Below are 21,123 nucleotides of genomic sequence, written 5' to 3'. Positions count from 1 at the left end.
TGTAGTAGTATAGAGTTATGATGTCATGATAGGTAGACTAGTGGTAGAGTGTAGTTGTATAGAGTTATGATGCCATGTTACACCTCATTAACCTGATGTTATTTAGACATTGAAGCAACGGAGGATGGATGGCTTGGGTTACTGTAGTACAAGTTGTTAACTAGATAAGTTAGTTAAGAGTGCAGTAACAGATTAGTGTACCCTACAACTAGTGTATTGGGTGTAGTAAAACAGGGGTGTATCCTATAAACATTACAAATATTGGCTTGGGTAACTGTGAATAAATGTACAGTGTACAGCATTATTTCTTTAACTGGGCTTTAAGTGTATTGCTTTGTCATTTAATTAGCAGTCTGTGAATAATATATTGTTGAAAGCTTCAAAATTATGTCTTCGTCAGCTATTTGTGAACTATGTATTTGTTATTAGCTTAAATATAATAATGTTCTTAATAAAAATAGGTCATATTGTGATAGACATTTTACAGTGATAATTCATGATTAAGAGTGACAACCAACTTAAGTAATGTCTCTATATTTGCATAATATAATACGTCAAGAATAAGATAGTGTACATATAAACCATAATGGAGATTCAACATAGCTCATCAGATGGTATTGATAATCTAATGAATGAGTTTAAAAACAAAAAATCAAAATAAAACAAAATTACAATGTTCTTTATCTTAATTTTATATAACTTTCTTAACACACAAATCTACGACGACATGCCATTAAAATGCAGAGTAGACAGACAGCTGATAGCTAATGCAGAGTAATAATACAATATCTCAAAAAATGCACACCTGGCAAATGTTTAAAGCAAGTATTTAGCTGAAGGAAGCTATCGGTGATAAAAGAAGTCTAATAAGCATTATGCGGTGGTCAGACCTTGCATGGTCAAGTGGAATGTTATATCAGTAGGACTAAAATTACAAATAGTGTTGCATAAGGTCATTGTTAGTTGTACTGCTTTAATTCTATTTATTAACAAGAAATTGCTTGAAAGTAAGCATCATCTGACTGAAATCTTTGTACACAGACACAGTGTGCTATTGAAATCACTTTCAAGCTTTCATGCACTCTAAATGTTTTAGAAATTTGATTTACTTTCTCGCCCTATTTCTAACATTCTAAGGCTGAAAGGCAGTTTGCCCACAATTCAATTTCATCCAGTCAACGTTACAAGATTAAGGATTACAACTATAAACTTGTTTTCAAAATTTCATTTATTTGTACTTTGTTTTGTTCTACAATAAGGTGTTGAAGTGAAGGTTTAAAAAAGGAATGAGTCTAGATATGCTGTATTGTATTTTGTATGTTGTTTACAAATGACTTACATTTCTTTCTTGTGATATACAATATATTACATTTCTTTCTTGTGATATACAATATATTATATAGAAAAAAAGTAAATTTAAGTATTAAAGATGTCTGAAATGCATTTATCCGATAATCAAAAGCTTTGTAATAATAACATAATTTCTAATTCCTAGTGCTAGATTCTGACCTATGACCTTTGCTTTACATATTAGCAAGTATAGCACACCTTATGAGTCTTGTGTACTTGGTAGAGCTGTTTGGGGGATTGATTACATTTGAAAAAATAGCTTGTGTACAATATGTCTCATGAACCCCTATTAAACAGATTCGTTCATATGATATTCATGAGAAAAAAGGTCACAATTACATGGTTAGAAAATGTTACAGTCAGGCATAATTTACTCATGGGGGTTAGGTGGGTATATCTATGTGAGCCCTGCTCACTTTACTTTCATTCATTTGAATATGCCAACTTCAAATTCTATGCCTTTTACAATAAGTAATTTTAAAAAACTAACATACTTTTTTTGTTTTATTTTGTGAAGACAGTACGATAGTTTCAAAAGGAATGCATGATGTTAACCCCTAGTGAGGGAAAAAAATCACAGAGCACATATGCATTTGGACACAGTTTGGGAAAGAGAGGGGGAAAAAAACACCATTAAAAAACAAAGAATTTGCTTGCACATCCGTTTTGTTGATTAATCCATTTTAAATTTTCTAAGATTAAAAATATTTTACAAAGAAACCTTTATTTACTGGTTTTTGTCACTGCTTACATAACCATAACAGAAACACATCTAATGATATATCGTATTGGAGTAATATAGGGACATGATATCCAATTTGAAATCATAGATCTCTTAAACTTTCTGTAATATATGAAAAGAAAATATGTAAAAAAAATCACTGATGATGACCACTGCAAAGGCGTTTGTTTTCTTATAAGTAAAATGTTTAACTAGACTAGTAGGATTTGATCATAGATAATGACAGTATATATGTGTGTATTTATGTACTTCTGATTTTGTTGTAGGATGGGGATGGGTTTGAGCGGCCACGTATGCGCCTGTCTCTGGCCTCCACCAACAGTAACTTCAGTAGTCCCCCTCACTCAACTAGTGGCAGCATATCTGAGGACCGTGACCCCGGCGACAATGACCAGGAGGTTGACTGTACTCGTCTCTGATTGGCCAGAGTGTGACCCCAGGTCACCGGTATATCCAGATGCAGCCCTGGTGATATCACACCATGACTGGTTGTTTGATGTGTGGTCTCCAGTCCCAAGTGTCAGCTGTACAGAGCCATCCCAGCGATGTTAATTCTTCTGGACACAAGTTATTGGTTACAGTCTGTGGTAGTTACTATGCCAAGGCAGACACATCATATTTACAACACTCAGCCCTGAGCCAAGAAAACAGGAAATGCAGCATTTTCACATCTACAAAACAAAGCTCTGAGATGCTTGCTTACTGCTGATGATTAACCTACTCCGTATTATTCCCATATATATTTAGTCCTATTATATACCTGTAGCAGACCCACTGTGTCTACCACTCACAAGTTCTGATTTTCCCCATTATATATTGGAGTCAGCCATTTTGTCTTTATTTCTGTAAGACTTTGATACAAATTTAACTCCCCAAACATTTAACAGAAATATGTAGGAAACAATATTTTGTAGTGTTAAAAACCAAAATAATTGTTTAGCCTAGTACAATATTATTTATCATGGAAAATTTTTGAGATCTTTAACCATATTTGTAAAGAAAACATATAACATGTATTTATATAAGGGACTATCATAATTGGATGGCTTAAAATTTACACTGCATATTCCTATTTAAGGAGTGATTATTTAGTGTTGCCCTTTGTAAGGAGTGATCTCGGGTGTTATTTGGTTGTTGTATACAATATAGTTAGCCTACATATTGCCGCCATTACAGTTAAACCTGTCTCATTCTGGTGTGACCATCAAGGTTTTTATTCTGTGATGTGACACAATTCAGTCAGTTTGTATCATCACTGCCATTGAATCATCCTGTCATTTGTGTCAAAAACCTCACCACCTGTAATATTTATAGCCTTCCTGGGACTGTAAACTGTAGTCCTGAATTTGAGACGAAGTTGGACATTAAACAGGTTTTCCTTGATATCAAGCTAGTAAGGAATTTTATTCAGGTTAGATATTTCAAATATCTTATATGGAATATTTGTCATGTGATTTAATTCATTTGACGGTATTGTTGTGCATTGGTCCTTTAGGACATAAATATCTAGATTTTTTTATATCAATGATGGTATTCTGCAAAGAAATTTATAACGAGCCTGGAGTTCACATATTGATTACATACTAATGCGTTTTAATTTCATTATGTCATCATATTTAGATGAAAGATTAATTTACTAAATACCATAAGTAAAAATACCGATATACTTAACAATAATGTATAAATTATTATCAAAGAACATTATATCAAAGGACATGTAAAATTAATAAACTCATCTAGTTATATCAATAACTTCTATAATCTAAACCAGAAAATGACTTTGTGTCATTCTTGAATAATGACTTAAATACTGATGTTCGGGTATTCAGACTGGGATGTGAAATGACGGGATAGTCTTCATACCAGCACAACATACTATACCAGTGCTGATTTAGGTAGTTTCATTTGCCTTTTATCAGTACTGTATATATGTATATCACAGACTGGCAACCTAACCCACGATGTTCTAGGTCAAACTTTCTACAGTAACATGTACTTCTCAAAGATATCAATAATTCACATTTCTCTAATGTTGGACTGGTGTCAAGTTGATGATTTATTTAAGATTTCCATGCATTGGTAGAAAAGGGACATACAATGAATCCTAGCTGACTTACAAGGTGAAAAAATGGCTTGACAATAAATTGCAACTTTGGTGTATTTCATTTATATGGAATAGGATCTCAGAAAGTTGGGATCACTGTGAACATAGGATTTTATGATGAGTAATAATGTGGAATAGTGCAAATACTTCTTCTGTAACTCTGACCTACCTGTCAAGGATAGGTTAGCAACTTATCAATGCATGATATCTTAAAACTACTCTTTAAAACAAAATCTCCTATCCAAATTAAATGGCTGTTATAAAGAGTGTGACTCTTAGTGCTTTAGCCTGTGTTCCCAGATAAGTTGAAACGCATCATGCTTTATATATATAAATATATATAATATATCATACGACAAATCCTGTTGGGATATTGTATAGATCTTAAGGCTTTAGTAGGTCACACTGTAGCTTGTACATATAGATGTATTTAAACCACTAAAATGTTAATAGCATCACACTATTCAGCCTTAATCATGTACAGATGTATATTAATGTAGTGTCTGTAATGAAGTCTTGCATATATGTAAATGTTCTGTACATAGTAATCAGCTATTGTTGATAAGTGAATTTGCCAAAAACCCTATGTTTTTCTGTTTAATCGATCAATGACTGAGTGAGTTTGAGATGCGTGGTGTGACACCAGGAGTTACTGTGAGATTGCCCCTTCCTCTGTATCACATAATTATCAGTGTTTTACGGTACATGTGATAACCACGTGATGATTTCAGTGCTGTGATCGCTTTTCTTGCCGAGGGTCACCATTACCATATCACCTGCTGTTATAATTACATACAGACTTCATTCATGTTGAGTTTAATGTTCAAGTAACAACACCTGCAGACCTACATCACATCAAAAGAGATGGGCTTTCATTTGTAACATTGTTTTGTTTCAATTTGTAAAAATTGTTTAGTATCCGATCCATGAACCTTTAGATTGTTAACAGGTTATAAGAAAGTAAGAAAGTTGAATATTTGGGGAAATTAGCATAATTTAAAAAAAATATTATAAATGTAATGTATGTGTTATATTTGTGTAAATTAAGAAGTGTTCTCTTCATGAGGTGTAGAACAGGTGAGTGATACAGACCCATTAGGCCTCTTGTAATTGTGTAATTGTAGAAAATAAATAGTCCCAATACCATTATGTTGTGTTTAAATCTGTTGTTAGAATCCGTGAAGCACATTTTCATGTCACAAGTTATATACTGCCAAAATGTGGGAGTCCCCATCCTGCCGATCATTACTTGGTAAAGGTGGAAAATCCGTGTGATCTGCCAGTATTTAGGTTTTGTCAAAGTCTTTCATTAATGGTAGAGGATAAAACACTGGCCAAAAGTGGTTTATTGGAACATATCTGATTACGTGCTATTTTAGAAACACCTTGACATTGATTATATATACCGTATAGCAAGCTTTTTGTTAAACATTGTCCTTCACAACTGATATGTCACAACTAACTTTGCCCATTATTAAAGGTGTCACAATACTCTCACAGTAACTCCTGTAAGGTTGCTAATGTGTACAAAGGTCTAGTGGTGATGGAATACCTTATATAGGAGGGAGGGAGAATGTTTGGTGTTACTACTGGAGATCTAGACAGTGAATACCTGATGTAGGAGGGAGTGAGAATGTTTGGTGTTACTACTGGAGATCTAGACAGTGAATACCTGATGTGAGAGGGAGAATGTTTGGTGTTACTACTGGAGATCTAGACAGTGAATACCTGATGTGAGAGGGAGGGAGAATGTTTGGTGTTACTACTGGAGATCTAGACAGTGAATACCTGATGTGAGAGTGAGAATGTTTGGTGTTACTACTGGATATCTAGACAGTGAATACCTGATGTGAGAGGGAGAATGTTTGGTGTTACTACTGGAGATCTAGACAGTGAATACCTGATGTAGGAGGGAGGGAGAATGTTTGGTGTTACTACTGGAGATCTAGACAGTGAATACCTGATGTGAGAGGGAGAATGTTTGGTGTTACTACTGGAGATCTAGACAGTGAATATCTGATGTAGGAGGGAGGGAGAATGTTTGGTGTTACTACTGGAGATCTAGACAGTGAATACCTGATGTGAGAGGGAGAATGTTTGGTGTTACTACTGGATATCTAGACAGTGAATACCTGATGTGAGAGGGAGAATGTTTGGTGTTACTACTGGATATCTAGACAGTGAATACCTGATGTGAGAGGGAGAATGTTTGGTGTTACTACTGGAGATCTAGACAGTGAATACCTGATGTAGGAGGGAGGGAGAATGTTTGGTGTTACTACTGGAGATCTAGACAGTGAATACCTGATGTGAGAGGGAGAATGTTTGGTGTTACTACTGGAGATCTAGACAGTGAATACCTGATGTAGGAGGGAGGGAGAATGTTTGGTGTTACTACTGGAGATCTAGACAGTGAATACCTGATGTGAGAGGGAGAATGTTTGGTGTTACTACTGGAGATCTAGACAGTGAATACCTGATGTAGGAGGGAGGGAGAATGTTTGGTGTTACTACTGTAGATCTAGACAGTGAATACCTGATGTGAGAGGGAGAATGTTTGGTGTTACTACTGTAGATCTAGACGGTGAATACCTGATGTGAGAGGGAGAATGTTTGGTGTTACTATTGGATATCTAGACAGTGAATACCTGATGTGAGAGGGAGAATGTTTGGTGTTACTACTGGAGATCTAGACAGTGAATACCTGATGTAGGAGGGAGGGAGAATGTTTGGTGTTACTATTGTAGATCTAGACAGTGAATACCTGATGTGAGAGGGAGGGAGAATGTTTGGTGTTACTACTGGAGATCTAGACAGTGAATACCTGATGTGAGAGTGAGAATGTTTGGTGTTACTACTGGATATGTAGACAGTGAATACCTGATGTGAGAGGGAGGGAGAATGTTTGGTGTTACTACTGAAGATCTAGACAGTGAATACCTGATTTGAGAGGGAGAATGTTTGGTGTTCCTACTGGAGATCTAGACAGTGAATACCTGATGTGAGAGGGAGAATGTTTGGTGTTACTACTGGAGATCTAGACAGTGAATACCTGATGTAGGAGGGAGGGAGAATGTTTGGTGTTACTACTGGAGATCTAGACAGTGAATACCTGATGTGAGAGGGAGAATGTTTGGTGTTACTACTGGAGATCTAGACAGTGAATACCTGCTGTGAGAGGGAGGGAGAATGTTGGTGTTCCCACTAGACATGACATGTTAAATAGCAATTAATCCTTCAAGTTTTGATGCATGTCTCATGACGAACAAAGACCATGTTATTTTTGTCTCCCATAATTTTTCTCATAAACTTTCGTTGAAGTGATCAAATGTCAAGATCACATGCATTTAAAAATTTTGAATTGTACATGTGAACAATTCCATTTATTTAAGGGCGATTCACAAAGTCCCCCAACACAATGTGATTCATTTTATGTTGTATACTGTAGAGAAGGATTGAAGTAACTATGATTATGCAATATGATATATGATACACACTGCTGTTGATTAAAGCAATGCTGTGGTCATTGGTAAAGTTATCCAAATACTTCCCAGTAGTTTTTTTTTTTTCAAAAATATTTTTGATATTTAAAACAAAAATTGTATGAAGAACAGTGACATATTTAGCTTGAAAGCTAATGGCAAGATAAACCGAATCGTAGATACTGTTGATTAGAGAATGGCAAAACGTCATGAAGAAAAAATTAGCTGTCTTCGGATAATCTTGCAATTTTCTGTAATTTTAAAATCAGTTTAAATTTGTGAATAATGAGAGAGGTTGTTTTAACTTTTTACTTTCTCAGAAATTTTTAAACTTTTGATTCCTTCATTTTACTTGAGTGTTATAGTGATATCGAGTCAGTATTATGAAATAAGTGATCATTTGTTACTGTTATTTTGTATAATAAAGCTTGAAGGTCTTTCAAAAACATTGTTAAAAATGTCTGAAGGTCTGAGGTAATTTCAAGTTATGATTTAGCATGGTATTTATACCTATCTTTTTTTTCGAGGATGACTTACACACAGCAACACAAGGTATTTGATAGATCTTGTGTTTATATTCCTGACATTGCGATGTGACAGGTATTTAGCACTCAGTGCAAGGGGAGTAACTGTAGTTGTAGAATACATTCCATTTGACTTGGAAATGCACACAAAAAACACAATTTTACATCTACATACTGCTTAAGTGAATCGGAACAACAGCAGTGTTTTGAGTGAAGTAAGTTCACTCATAAAGAACTGCCTTTTAATTGATTGTTAATTATTAATTAATTGACTTGTGATATGGTTGAGGAAGAGACGAAGTCGCTTGTGCCTTTGGTTTGCTTGCTGAATGTTTTGGTTGACGTCCTGCCCATAGGAGATTCAATGATGATATTAGAAGTGGTATTTATGTCCTTTTAGTGCATATACGGAGTCAAATTCTTAATTTTAATTTTCGTTATAAACTAGTTATTAACCAGGAAATTAAGAATTTACTTGAGAGCTGTCCTATATTTGGCTGTTGTATAATTCTTGGTCTACAGCAGACCAGGGGTGTGACCTCGTACAATTTGTGTATCCTTGTCCACATTCCACTATCAAATCTTCAACTTTCCAAACATATTCAAAATATTCCTACACATGATTTAAACAAATCTACACATAGATAAACTTTATCATTTATAATACTTTAGTAGTAAAAAAAAATAATAATATGGCAAAATTTCTTTGTAATAGACCTATGTCCTTAAAATTCTAGACATGTTTAAATCAGTAGTGAATGAGAAATTAAGTCAGAAGCTGAATAGATATGGCAGGTGACATTACATTGTAGGCCGACAGTTGGTAGATAGGTGGAGCAGTGAATAGATGTAGGATTACAGTAATGTCAGTTGGTAGGAAGACTACAGTTCTGACTGTGGGTAGATAGGTGTACAACTATGGTACTGACAGGGGTAGATAGGTGTACAACTATGGTACTGACGGGGGTAGATAGGTGTACAACTATGGTACAGACGGGGGTAGATAGGTGTACAACTATGGTACTGACGGGGGTAGATAGGTGGACGACTATGGTACTGACGGGGGTAGATAGGTGGACAACTACAGTTCTGACGGTGGGTAGATAGGTGGACAACTATGGTACTGACGGGGTTAGATAGGTGGACGACTATGGTACTGACGGGGGTAGATAGGTGGACGACTATGGTACTGACGTGGGTAGATAGGTGTACGATTATGGTACTGACGGGGGTAGATAGGTGGACAACTACAGTTCTGACAGTGGGTAGATAGGTGTACAACTATGGTACTGACGGGGGTAGATAGGTGGACGACTATGGTACTGACGGGGGTAGATAGGTGGACAACTATGGTACTGACGTGGGTAGATAGGGGGGGTAGATAGGTGGACGACTACTGTACTGTAGGCCAACAGTGGGTAGACAATAAGTAGATTGAGGACTACAAGATAAAACGATGGAGGATGAGTGGCTCCCAATTTCTGATGGTGAGAATTACATGGTGCTGTCATGTGAGGGGTCAAATGTAGGGAAAAAGACATAATTATTTAAATTAAATCATTATTGTAAATTTTTAGCTTGAAGTTTTTAATTATGCAAGAATATGAAATGATTGATGAGCACTTTTTGCATATCATTTGTATATCTCCACGTTTGCTTTTATTGTCATTGTTTGAATGTTATTATTTTTTCAGGAATCAAAACATTTCTTCCATAGAAATGAAGTATAAAAGTGCAATGATTTTTCTCCCCCCTTATTATTGTTATTATAATGTTGACCTACCACACTAGTTGTAGCCTACTACAGTGTATAGTACCGATGTATCCTGTGTATAGCTCCTGTTATTTACCTTGTGTTAACACTGAGTTTTATAAACTACAACGTATGTGTGAGTGTGGGTGTGCATGTACAGTTTTGTATGCAATGTAGTGTTATTACTTTTTGGTGAAATCTTATTGTTTTTGCCGAAATTTCTGTGCGGATTTTAGGTGTGGCAGCCACCTTGTAGATAAAGCCAATGGTATTTTGCTTTGGAGTTATATAACCCAAGGAAGGTTTATTATTGCAAAGTTCCCACCACTAATACATACAGATCTGTAAGGAGAGCTTAGCCAATTATTACTATTATTATTGTATAGTTTTATAACACAAATCAGTAACATGTAAGTGCAAGAAATGGTAAAATAAAACCGCAAAAATAATAAAATTACATAAATTCTTCTATACAGATTTCATTGTTTTTATTTTGTTGTCTAAATGCCCATATCATTAAACAATGACTGCTACTGATGCATTGGAAAAAAATCAGATGGTGACCTACAGTCTGAAAAGAATAATCCTGGCCCCAGGTTCCTCTTCATACCTAAACTTAAGAGAAATCCCCTAACTAAAAAATCAGATTTTCCATGAGAAAGCATTATTTGACAAAGAAAAATATTGGTTAAATTAAATGAACTTTCTTTAAATCAAATCACAAAATTGGATCTTAGTTAGATCTTATTCTATATAGTACAACAGACTACTTTCGTTTATTTTTTTATTTTGTTTAACGTCCCATTAACAGCCAGGGTCATGTAACAAATTTTGGAGGTGGAGGAAAGCCATCTACCTGGAGAAGAACCACTGGCCTACGGTCAGAACCTGGAAACTGCCCCACGTAGGTTTCGAACTGAAACCCAGAGGTGGATAGCTGGTATAAAGTGATAGTGATAAAGTTTTGGGACACTTTAACCACTCTGCTACCAGGCCCCGTCGACAGATTACACCAGACATAATCAAAATGTCTGGTGATAGAACAAGATGGAACTAGGGTTGTCTCTAGTTATGTTTGTTAAAAAAAAAAACGAGGCAACATTGCCACAAGGCCATGCTGGAGATACCATACAAACCCCTTTGTCCTCGGAATTACATGGCTGCCTTGGCATCCTACCCCAAACCTGTGCTGCTTTAAATCATTGCAACAGATACCCTTCTTTTTACAGGGACATTTTAATTGTATTACACTCCTCCTTTTTATATACAGGAGTTATTTCCCTTTAACCCTTATAGGACAAAAACGAGTTCTAGAGAATTCAAAATCAGCAGCTCACAGAAAGATTAGAAGTCTTTGTTGTGCCGCGTATGACACCTTCCAATGAAAGTGTGAATGCTACCTAAAACATAACTTAAGATACTGAGAACGAACTCTGACTTGTTAGCTCAGGAATCTGTCGGTAAAACACTGCTGGTTAATAACTCACTTTCGGAGTTCATTTCTAGACTAATATTATAGATATTTGGTAATTTTATCATGTAAGACTAATATGTACCAGTGGTTTGTACATGTTGTATTTATCTTCCTGGTTTCTTGGGTTTACGCCCTTCCCTAGGGGCTCGTGATGGGAAAATACCGTATCGCAGTGATTCTATTAAGACAATATTGTTTTTTTTTCCTCTGAGAGTTATCTCTCTTAGTGTCAAATGTTTTTCCTCATCACAATATAAACGCCACATAGAAAATAGCGCACGCTAAGGTCTATTTCATTTCTTCCATAATTAAAGATAAAGAAAAGTGTCAAAGGTCAAGATCTTGAGTTCCCTGTCGTAACTTCCTTGTTCCTACATGTACTTAGTAACTGTTATACTTGTTGTATGTGTAGTTCAATAGAGTGATCTGTCGTGTAGTGTGAAAGGTTACCAAACGGTTGATATCGCTATCCCCGATTTAACATTAACACCATTATACTCCACCATCAGCAATCGATCAAGGATGTCATGATATTGGGAATATGTCCTTGAATATCGACTCAACTGAAATATAAACACCGTAGGTAGGGGAAGCAGGTATGTTGCTATCCATAAATGTTAAACTAAAAATAGGATAATTACAATGATTTTACTTATCATAGTATAAGTAGAAGTCAAGCTAAACGACCGAAGTTGAAATGTTGTGTCATTGATTTGAAGAACTTTTGAGTATATCTGACAGTTAGAAGGACTTTGCAAGGTCGCTCTTCTTGTAAATTCTTCAATAAGTTTTTCAATTAAGTTAAAATATGTTGTTGCCGGCCGCATTCTCATGATTTCACCTTCGGCGTATTTCCTCTTGGCGTAAGTCGTATAACGTCACAATCCTGTACTTGAATCGCTGTACCTTGTATGACGTCACAATCCTGTACTGGTATCGCTGTACCTGGTATGACGTCACAATCCTGTATTGGTATCTCTGTACCTTGTATGACGTCACAATCATGTACTGGTATCGCTGTACCTAGTATGACGTCACAATCATATACTTGTATCTCTGTACCTGGTATGACGTCACAATCCTGTACTGGTATCGCTGTACCTGGTATGAGGTCACAATCCTGTACTGGTATCGCTGTACCTAGTATGGCGTCACAATGTACTGGTATCGCTGTACCTAGTATGACGTCACAATCATATACTTGTATCGCTGTACCTGGTATGACGTCGCAATCCTGTACTTGTATCGCTGTACCTTGTATGACGTCAGTCATATACTTGTATCTCTGTACCTTGTATGACGTCGCAATCCTGTACTTGTATCGCTGTACCTGGTATGACGTCACAATGTACTGGTATCGCTGTACCTTGTATGACGTCACAATCATGTACTGGTATCGCTGTACCTAGTCTAACGAAAAAGATGGTTCTCATAACAAGAAAACGAAGGCGTTACTTCAGTTTGTAATAGGGAATGGTAAATATGTACATGTAGTAAAAACATCAAATATCTATATTAAAGATTGACAGGATCGCCTCGGATTTCTTCAGAATTCATATCCCATTAATTACACTTCTGAACCATATAGAGATGTCTAACTCAATAAAAACGAGGTACTCGTCTGTATAGTTATCCTGTATTTTTAAAGATTGAAAAAAACTATAGTATAATTAGCCAGTGTTTCGCATTTTGAATATTTTATGTGTTGGTAGGGTGTCTTTGATTACCAAGCAAGTCTGGTTTATTTTGAAAACAGGACGTAATCGTATTTGCAGACGAAAATACCATATCTCTGCAGGCAAAATTACAACCTGTCATCTGGATCGTGACGTTTAGTTTGAGATCGGGACCAAGGAATGCAGACACACGTTTTGTAATAATTTTTATCATAAACTCCAATCGTTCAGAGATTATGGACCAAATGGATTAAATCCACTCCGACAGCGAATCCAGTACAGTATGTTCCCGTTTTACCCATTCTCTGACATATACTTACAGATCGAGTCTATGAGTATACCGAATTTACATCCTTGGTCCATAGTTGTGATCGTACAATTTTGAGATTCACTAGAAAAACAATATGATTGACAAACATCTGGATTTTGACATTTCCCTTCTCGTTTCCCTTTGGTGCCTTGTTGTAGGATGTACAATTTTGAGTACAATTAAAAAAACAAACACTGGCGGTCATTCCCGATTTAATTTTGTTGTTGCTCAGAAATCACTGGATTGATCTTTCTAAAGTTTTATGTGAAGGTTCCCGTTTAATTGTGAATATCTAATTTTTGGGCTGACCATAAGAATGATTTGTTGAAGATGATAGCCGAGCTGTGAGGTAGTGGGGTTGATCCCCCCCCCCCAGCCTGTGGATAGCTTTTTAATTTCCTTCTCTAGGGTTCTTGTCAGTCACTTTTAGTTAATTTACCTGTGTTTCTCTAGTTTTTATTAATTTTAAAACTATTAACTTTTAGTTGTATGTAGTGTTGTTTTTTAACTATAAATCCCAACTTTTCGGCGTTTCTGCTGTTAATAATCAACCGGAAGTACTTTAAATCTTTCGGCCATTTTTCAAAGATGACGGCCATTATCCTTTAGGGATCCTTCAAGGTACCGTCGACCCCGAAAAAAAAACTCCCCAGACGATTATGAGTAGGAGAAAAGGAGTGTAGTTGATGGGAGCGATGATGGCCGCCTAGTTGTTCAAACTACATTGTCGATCATGAAGAAAATAAACGGCAGACCATCCGACAAGAAGCTTTATCGAGCTCACTACCTCAATGTCAATGGCCAAGCAGATACAGACCTCATGCAGAGTAAAGATGCCAGTAAATGAAGACAGCTCGCAAGGAAATTAACGAGATTTATTCGGAGTATGAACTTTTGAAAACAAGCAAGACCCTAAAAAGACTTGTAAGCGATGAAGGCCAAATCAGTGTTACTGCGCCCGCGGTGACACGCGAGAGCAATAATATGCGCTACCGAATCACGACCACACTTAGCCTCCAACTCGAGTTAACAACTCCGCTATAAAGTCAATCTTAGTCAATCAGTGGACTCGCACAAATACACTGTGGAAGTAACGACCCGGTCCTGGACGGATGCACCCTAAACAACTCTGTGTGCATACGTGCATTGAATGGATCGGTGTTACATCATCTGTACGAGGAACCGTATTGCATCTGCGCCAGCTTTCATCGCGAATATCGCTAACGAAACAATACCGATCCCTCAGTGCTTACCGATAATAAGGGTTATCAAGCAAACAAGAATGAGTCACGTAAGCTGCTTAGTCGTGAGAAGTAACTGAGGATGAATTGATATCAGAAAGGATAAACCTGGAATAGTCATTAAAACGAAGCCAGAATCCGTAGCTACATCACTATCGTAGAACGTAAAATCAATTATTTCAAAAACTTTTTTTTTAGGATTTTTTGGAATCCTGAGAATGGAAAAATATCTCTACAGGAGAGGCCACCTGACACCGAGAAATCCCCTGAGAGTACTCATAAACAGTAACCTAGTAGGCCACGTGACCACCAACGCTACGGGTCTCCTGGTTCCTCTCCTCCCAAAGGAGTTGACAACTGTAGGTACATCTGTCACGTGATCAGCACTCGAACTTAAAGAAAAACAAGAATCGACACCATTGAACAGAACCAGATTGTATCTCAACAACTGCAGTCCCTTGAAACCGACCGAAAAGTCATGAACATCCATACGGTTCAACAGCAGTAAATCATACCCATATCTAAACAACTCGTTATTAAGATCCGGGATCTGTGAACAATTCATCGTCATCAACTCGGCATTTCGTTAAAGGAGCCCGTCTATTAGGGGAGAACATGCACTATCCTGCCGTGTACCATAAAGCGCCAATTGCAAATAAAATGGCTCCCAAAGTCAGTCCGACATCCACCAAAATATTGCCAAAAAGGAGTACTACCATCCAGACATTTCCTTGTGGATTGAAAAAGATGACCTCAACTCTTCACCTCGAACTCCGGCGTCGGGGCCTACAATAATGGACAAGGACGCACATTAAGATCGAGCGATAGTAGAGCTGCTTCGCCTCTCTTGAGGATGGTGATATCCTTAGAGTTGACTCTTGATTATAACTGCATGAAAAACAACAAAGAAATTGTTCAGCAAAGCGCACAGGGAGCAGTTATCATTTGTCTAGGGAAGACAACATCTGCTGGACAAGAAAGGGTGTTGTCACAAATAACCGATTCCACACGGGAAAGTTTGGTCATTCAAGGATGGCCTCCCCTGAGATGCATGCATGTAGTGGATGCATGTGTGTTTTGGGAGACCGCGTTGTGTTCGTGTTGTGTCTTCTTGTGATAGCTGACTTTATCGTGCCATGTCACTGGAGAATTCTGCCAAGAATACGACCCTTACTCCGTAATGCAACCATAGAAAATATTAGTATGGCTGACATTGCCATCGTGCTCTTGAACGCAAAAACAGCCTTCGATGATGCAGTTGACCATTATCTGCTAAACTAGAATTTATTCCTAGCAGGTATGCAGGGGCAACCCTGGTCTGTAATCCACGATTCAAACAAGCACGGATAACTTTATACCTAATAGATAGAATTGAAATGTTGAATCTTGTACACATCGCGAAAATCTCCTGCGCTGCACCACCATGTCCTGATGATGTTACGCCTATCTCATCGGGCGATCTTCGGACACTACAGGACATTGTAATGGGCAATAGTCAAGAGACCATGGATATGAATTTCAGACGATCATCCGTTAGTCTCGGAAGTGCATTTTCAATACACTATAGCGGATGTTCAGGTGTAAAATACGACAGTTCATCTTGGAATTCTACACCATACAAAACCAAATCTGACATTGGTATACACCATACAGAACACTGTCCCAAAAATGTTTGAAAAAATGGCCAAAATCCGACAACCAATATTTACCTTATTATACGCATCACTATTCGTAACATACGGGATCCAGATACTGAATCCTTCGGGGAAGAACATCGATCCGCTGAAGATGGGAATTCATGAAGATTTTACGACAGCTGATGTCACTACCAGAACAGCTGATGTCACTACCAGACTGTACAGCTGATGTCACTACCAGACTGTACAGCTGATGTCACTACCAGAACAGCTGATGTCACTACCAGACTGTACAGCTGATGTCACTACCAGACTGTACAGCTGATGTCACTACCAGACTGTACAGCTGATGTCACTACCAGACTGTACAGCTGATGTCACTACAAGACTGTACAGCTGATGTCACTACCAGACTGTATAGCTGATGTCACTACCAGACTGTACAACTGATGCCACTACCAGACTGTACAGCTGATGTCACTACAAGACTGTACAGCTGATGTCACTACCAGACTGTACAGCTGATGTCAATACCAGACTGTACAGCTGATGTCAATACCAGACTGTACAGCTGATGTCACTACCAGAACAGCTGATGTCACTACCAGAACAGCTGATGTCACTACAAGACTGTACAACTGATGTCACTTCCAGACTGTACAACTGATGTCACTACCAGAACAGCTGATGTCACTACCAGAACAGCTGATGTCACTACCACACTGTACTGGTGATGTCACTACCAGACTGTACAGCTGATGTCACTACAAGACTGTACAGCTGATGTCACTACCAGACTGTACAGCTGATGTCAACACCGGACTGTACTGGTGATGTCACTACCAGAACAGATGATGTCACTACCAGAACAGCTGATGCCACTACCAGACTGTACAGCTGATGTCACTACCAGACTGTACAGCTGATGTCACTACCAGACTGTACAGCTGATGTCACTACCGGACTGTACAGCTGATGTCACTACCGGACTGTACAGCTGATGTCACTACCGGACTGTACAGCTGATGTCACTACCAGACTGTACAGCTGATGTCACTACCAGACTGTACAGCTGATGTCACTACCAGACTGTACTGATGATGTCACTACCAGACTGTACAGCTGATGTCACTACCAGACTGTACAGCTGATGTCACTACCAGACTGTACAGCTGATGTCAATACCAGACTGTACAGCTGATGTCACTACCAGACTGTACTGGTGATGTCACTACCAGTCGTACAGTTGATGTCACTACCAGACTGTACAGCTGATGTCAATACAAGACTGTACAGCTGATGTCAATACCAGACTGTACAGCTGATGTCACTACCAGACTGTACAGCTGATGTCACTACCAGACTACATCTGATGTCACTACCAGACTGTACAGCTGATGTCACTACCAGACTGTACTAGCTGATGTCACTACCAGACTGTACATCTGATGTCACTACCGGACTATACATCTGATGTCACTACCAGACTGTACAGCTGATGTCACTACCAGACTGTACAGCTGATGTCACTACCAGACTGTACAGCTGATGTCACTACCAGACTGTACTGATGATGTCACTACCAGACTGTACTGATGATGTCACTACCAGACTGTACAGCTGATGTCACTACCAGAACAGCTGATGTCACTACCAGACTGTACTGATGATGTCACTACCAGACTGTACAGCTGATGTCACTACCAGACTGTACAGCTGATGTCAATACCAGACTGTACAGCTGATGTCACTACCAGACTGTACAGCTGATGTCACTACCAGACTGTACAGCTGATGTCACTACCAGAACAGCTGATGTCACTACCAGACTGTATAGCTGATGTCACTACCAGACTGTATAGCTGATGTCACTACCAGACTGTACAACTGATTTCACTACCAGACTGTACAACTGATGTCACTACCAGACTGTACTGCTGATGTCACTACCAGACTGTACTGCTGATGTCACTACCAGACTGTACAGTTGATGTCACTACCAGACTGTACTGCTGATGTCACTACCAGACTGTACAGCTGATGTCACTACCAGACTGTACTGCTGATGTCACTACCAGACTGTACAGCTGATGTCACTACCAGACTGTACAACTGATGTCACTACCAGACTGTACAGCTGATGTCACTACCAGACTGTACAGTTGATGTCACTACCAGACTGTACAGCTGATGTCACTACCAGACTGTACAGCTGATGTCACTACCAGACTGTACAGCTGATGTCACTACCAGACTGTACAGCTGATGTCACTACCAGAATGTACAACTGATGTCAATACCAGACTGTACAGCTGATGTCAATACCAGAGTGTACTGATGATGTCACTACCAGACTGTAGTTGATGTCAATACCAGACTGTACTACTGATGTCAATACCAGACTTCATAGCTGATGTCACCACCAGATTTTACAGCTGATGTCACTAACAGACTGTACTGGTGATGTCACTACCAGACTGTACAGCTGATGTCACTAACAGACTGTACAGCTGATGTCATTAACAGACTGTACTGCTGATGTCACTACCAGACTGTACAGCTGATGTCAATACCAGACTGTACTGCTGATGTCAATACCAGACTTCATAGCTGATGTCACTACCAGACTGTACAGCTGATGTCACTACCAGACTGTACAGCTGATGTCACTACCAGACTTCATAGCTGATGTCACTACCAGACTGTACAGCTGATGTCACTACCAGACTGTACAGCTGATGTCACTACCAGACTGTACAGTTGATGTCACTACCAGACTGTACAGCTGATGTCACTACCGGACTGTACTGATGATGTCACTACCGGACTGTACAGCTGATGTCACTACCAGTCTGTACAGCTGATGTCAATACCAGACTGTACAGCTGATGTCACTACCAGACTGTACTGCTGATGTCACTACCAGACTGTACAGCTGATGTCACTACCAGACTGTACAGCTGATGTCACTACAAGACTGTACAGCTGATGTCACTACCAGACTGTACAGCTGATGTCACTACAAGACTGTACAGCTGATGTCACTACCAGACTGTACAGCTGATGTCACTACCAGACTGTACAGCTGATGTCAATACCAGACTGTACAGATGATTTCACTTCCAGACTGTACTGATGATGTCACTACCAGACTGTACAGCTGATGTCACTACCAGACTGTACAGCTGATGTCACTACCAGACTGTACAGCTGATGTCAATACCAGACTGTACTGATGATGTCACTACCAGACTGTACAGCTGATGTCACAACCAGAACAGCTGATGTCACTACCAGACTGTATAGCTGATGTCACTACCAGACTGTACAGCTGATGTCACTACCAGACTGTACTGCTGATGTCACTACCAGACTGTACTGATGATGTCACTACCAGACTGTACAGCTGATGTCAATACCAGACTGTACAGATGATTTCACTTCCAGACTGTACTGATGATGTCACTACCAGACTGTACAGCTGATGTCACTACCAGACTGTACAGCTGATGTCAATACCAGACTGTACTGATGATGTCACTACCAGACTGTACAGCTGATGTCACAACCAGAACAGCTGATGTCACTACCAGACTGTATAGCTGATGTCACTACCAGACTGTACAGCTGATGTCACTACCAGACTGTACTGCTGATGTCACTACCAGACTGTACTGATGATGTCACTACCAGACTGTACAGCTGATGTCACTACCAGTCGTACAGTTGACCAGAACTGGGAGTTAAGCGTTCAGACACAAGCTTTTTGGTAGTCTGCAACACGTCAGCTCTTCCAACTTCGAAATCGGAAGAGTTCATTCAGTTCTGGACATTGTCGCTTCTGATGCCAGACACGTTGGAAGAACATCTAGCAAATGAAGACATGTTACCAACTGCAGTTCGACAGGACAGTGTTTAACCCAAACAAGGTCGACTCCGTAAGACTTCTCACTCTCGTGTCAGGTCCTGGAAAGTGTGTGTAGGTCCTACATATATGAATTTTATTTGTTCGCGGATATCCTTGAAGTCTCCCATTCTGACGTAATCGATATATTCTACGATCTCCAATGTCTCTCATTCTGAAGTAATCGATATATTCTACGATCTCCAATGTCTCTCATTCTGAAGTAATCGATATATTCTACGATCTCCAATGTCTCTCATTCTCAAGTGATCGATTCATTCTATAAACCCTATGCAATATTTAGAAGGAATTAAGTATAGGATTGAATTTCTATATAAATGATCTTTTTTCACACTGGACGGATATTCCACTTAAGATAAATACTTCACGGTTCTTTATCACAAAATCGCAAATAACTTTTCCCAATCATTAATTCTGGTAGAAACAGTTTGCAGTAATTTAAGCGCTATAATAACTGGAATATCTCCGACACATTTCTAGCTTCAGTTGATACTTTATAGATAGGAGAGGGCCGCATGTTTTAATCATTCTATACACAAGGCCAGGCTAATCAACAGCAACAGAAAACCATCTCTATTAAGACAAATGAGTTTTTTTCTGGGACACGAGTAGTGATCGTTATTAGCTTCAAGGTCAGGGGAATCCATCATGTATTCCCGGGGCGAGTACGCGGGCATCTGACCTCGACCTAGTGCCGCAGGGTGCGGTGTGCACTAGAACGGCAGCAGAGCAGCCTCCCGCCGTAGTCTACACCCGATAACGATCACCAAGGACGCGGTATACCGCAAACACAGCTCATACAATATATATATATATATATATGAGTAAGTTAGAGGTACAACTCTGCTACAGCTGTGGTTAGTGTAGCGTACATCCTAGTTTCAACTGTCGTTAGTGTAACGTAC

The 21,123-nt window shown here is 38.8% G+C and overlaps 1 protein-coding gene across 11 annotated transcripts in view; it reads left to right on the top strand.

The window, feature by feature from the left end:
• The window catches only part of LOC117324379 (serine/threonine-protein kinase MRCK alpha-like), a 64,268-nt gene extending 53,842 nt beyond the window's left edge, over positions 1-10,426 (top strand). For 3 of the 11 annotated variants that reach the window (XM_033880222.1, XM_033880221.1, XM_033880219.1), the window contains 2 exons: positions 2,359-9,408; positions 9,476-10,426. In XM_033880222.1, coding sequence (XP_033736113.1) covers positions 2,359-2,511 — 153 coding nt within the window. In that variant the 3' untranslated portion in view covers positions 2,512-9,408; positions 9,476-10,426. Of the gene's footprint in view, positions 1-2,358; positions 9,409-9,475 lie in introns of those variants that run through there. The other 8 variants (XM_033880216.1, XM_033880217.1, XM_033880214.1 and 5 more) reach the window with 8 other exon arrangements.
• The last annotated feature ends 10,697 nt before the right edge of the window (positions 10,427-21,123 follow it).

The sequence above is a fragment of the Pecten maximus genome, chromosome 3, assembly GCF_902652985.1.
Source record: "Pecten maximus chromosome 3, xPecMax1.1, whole genome shotgun sequence".
NCBI classification, from domain to species: Eukaryota; Metazoa; Mollusca; class Bivalvia; order Pectinida; family Pectinidae; genus Pecten; species Pecten maximus.
Note: the sequence above shows the minus strand (reverse complement) of the source record. Positions and strands in the feature narration are given on the sequence as shown.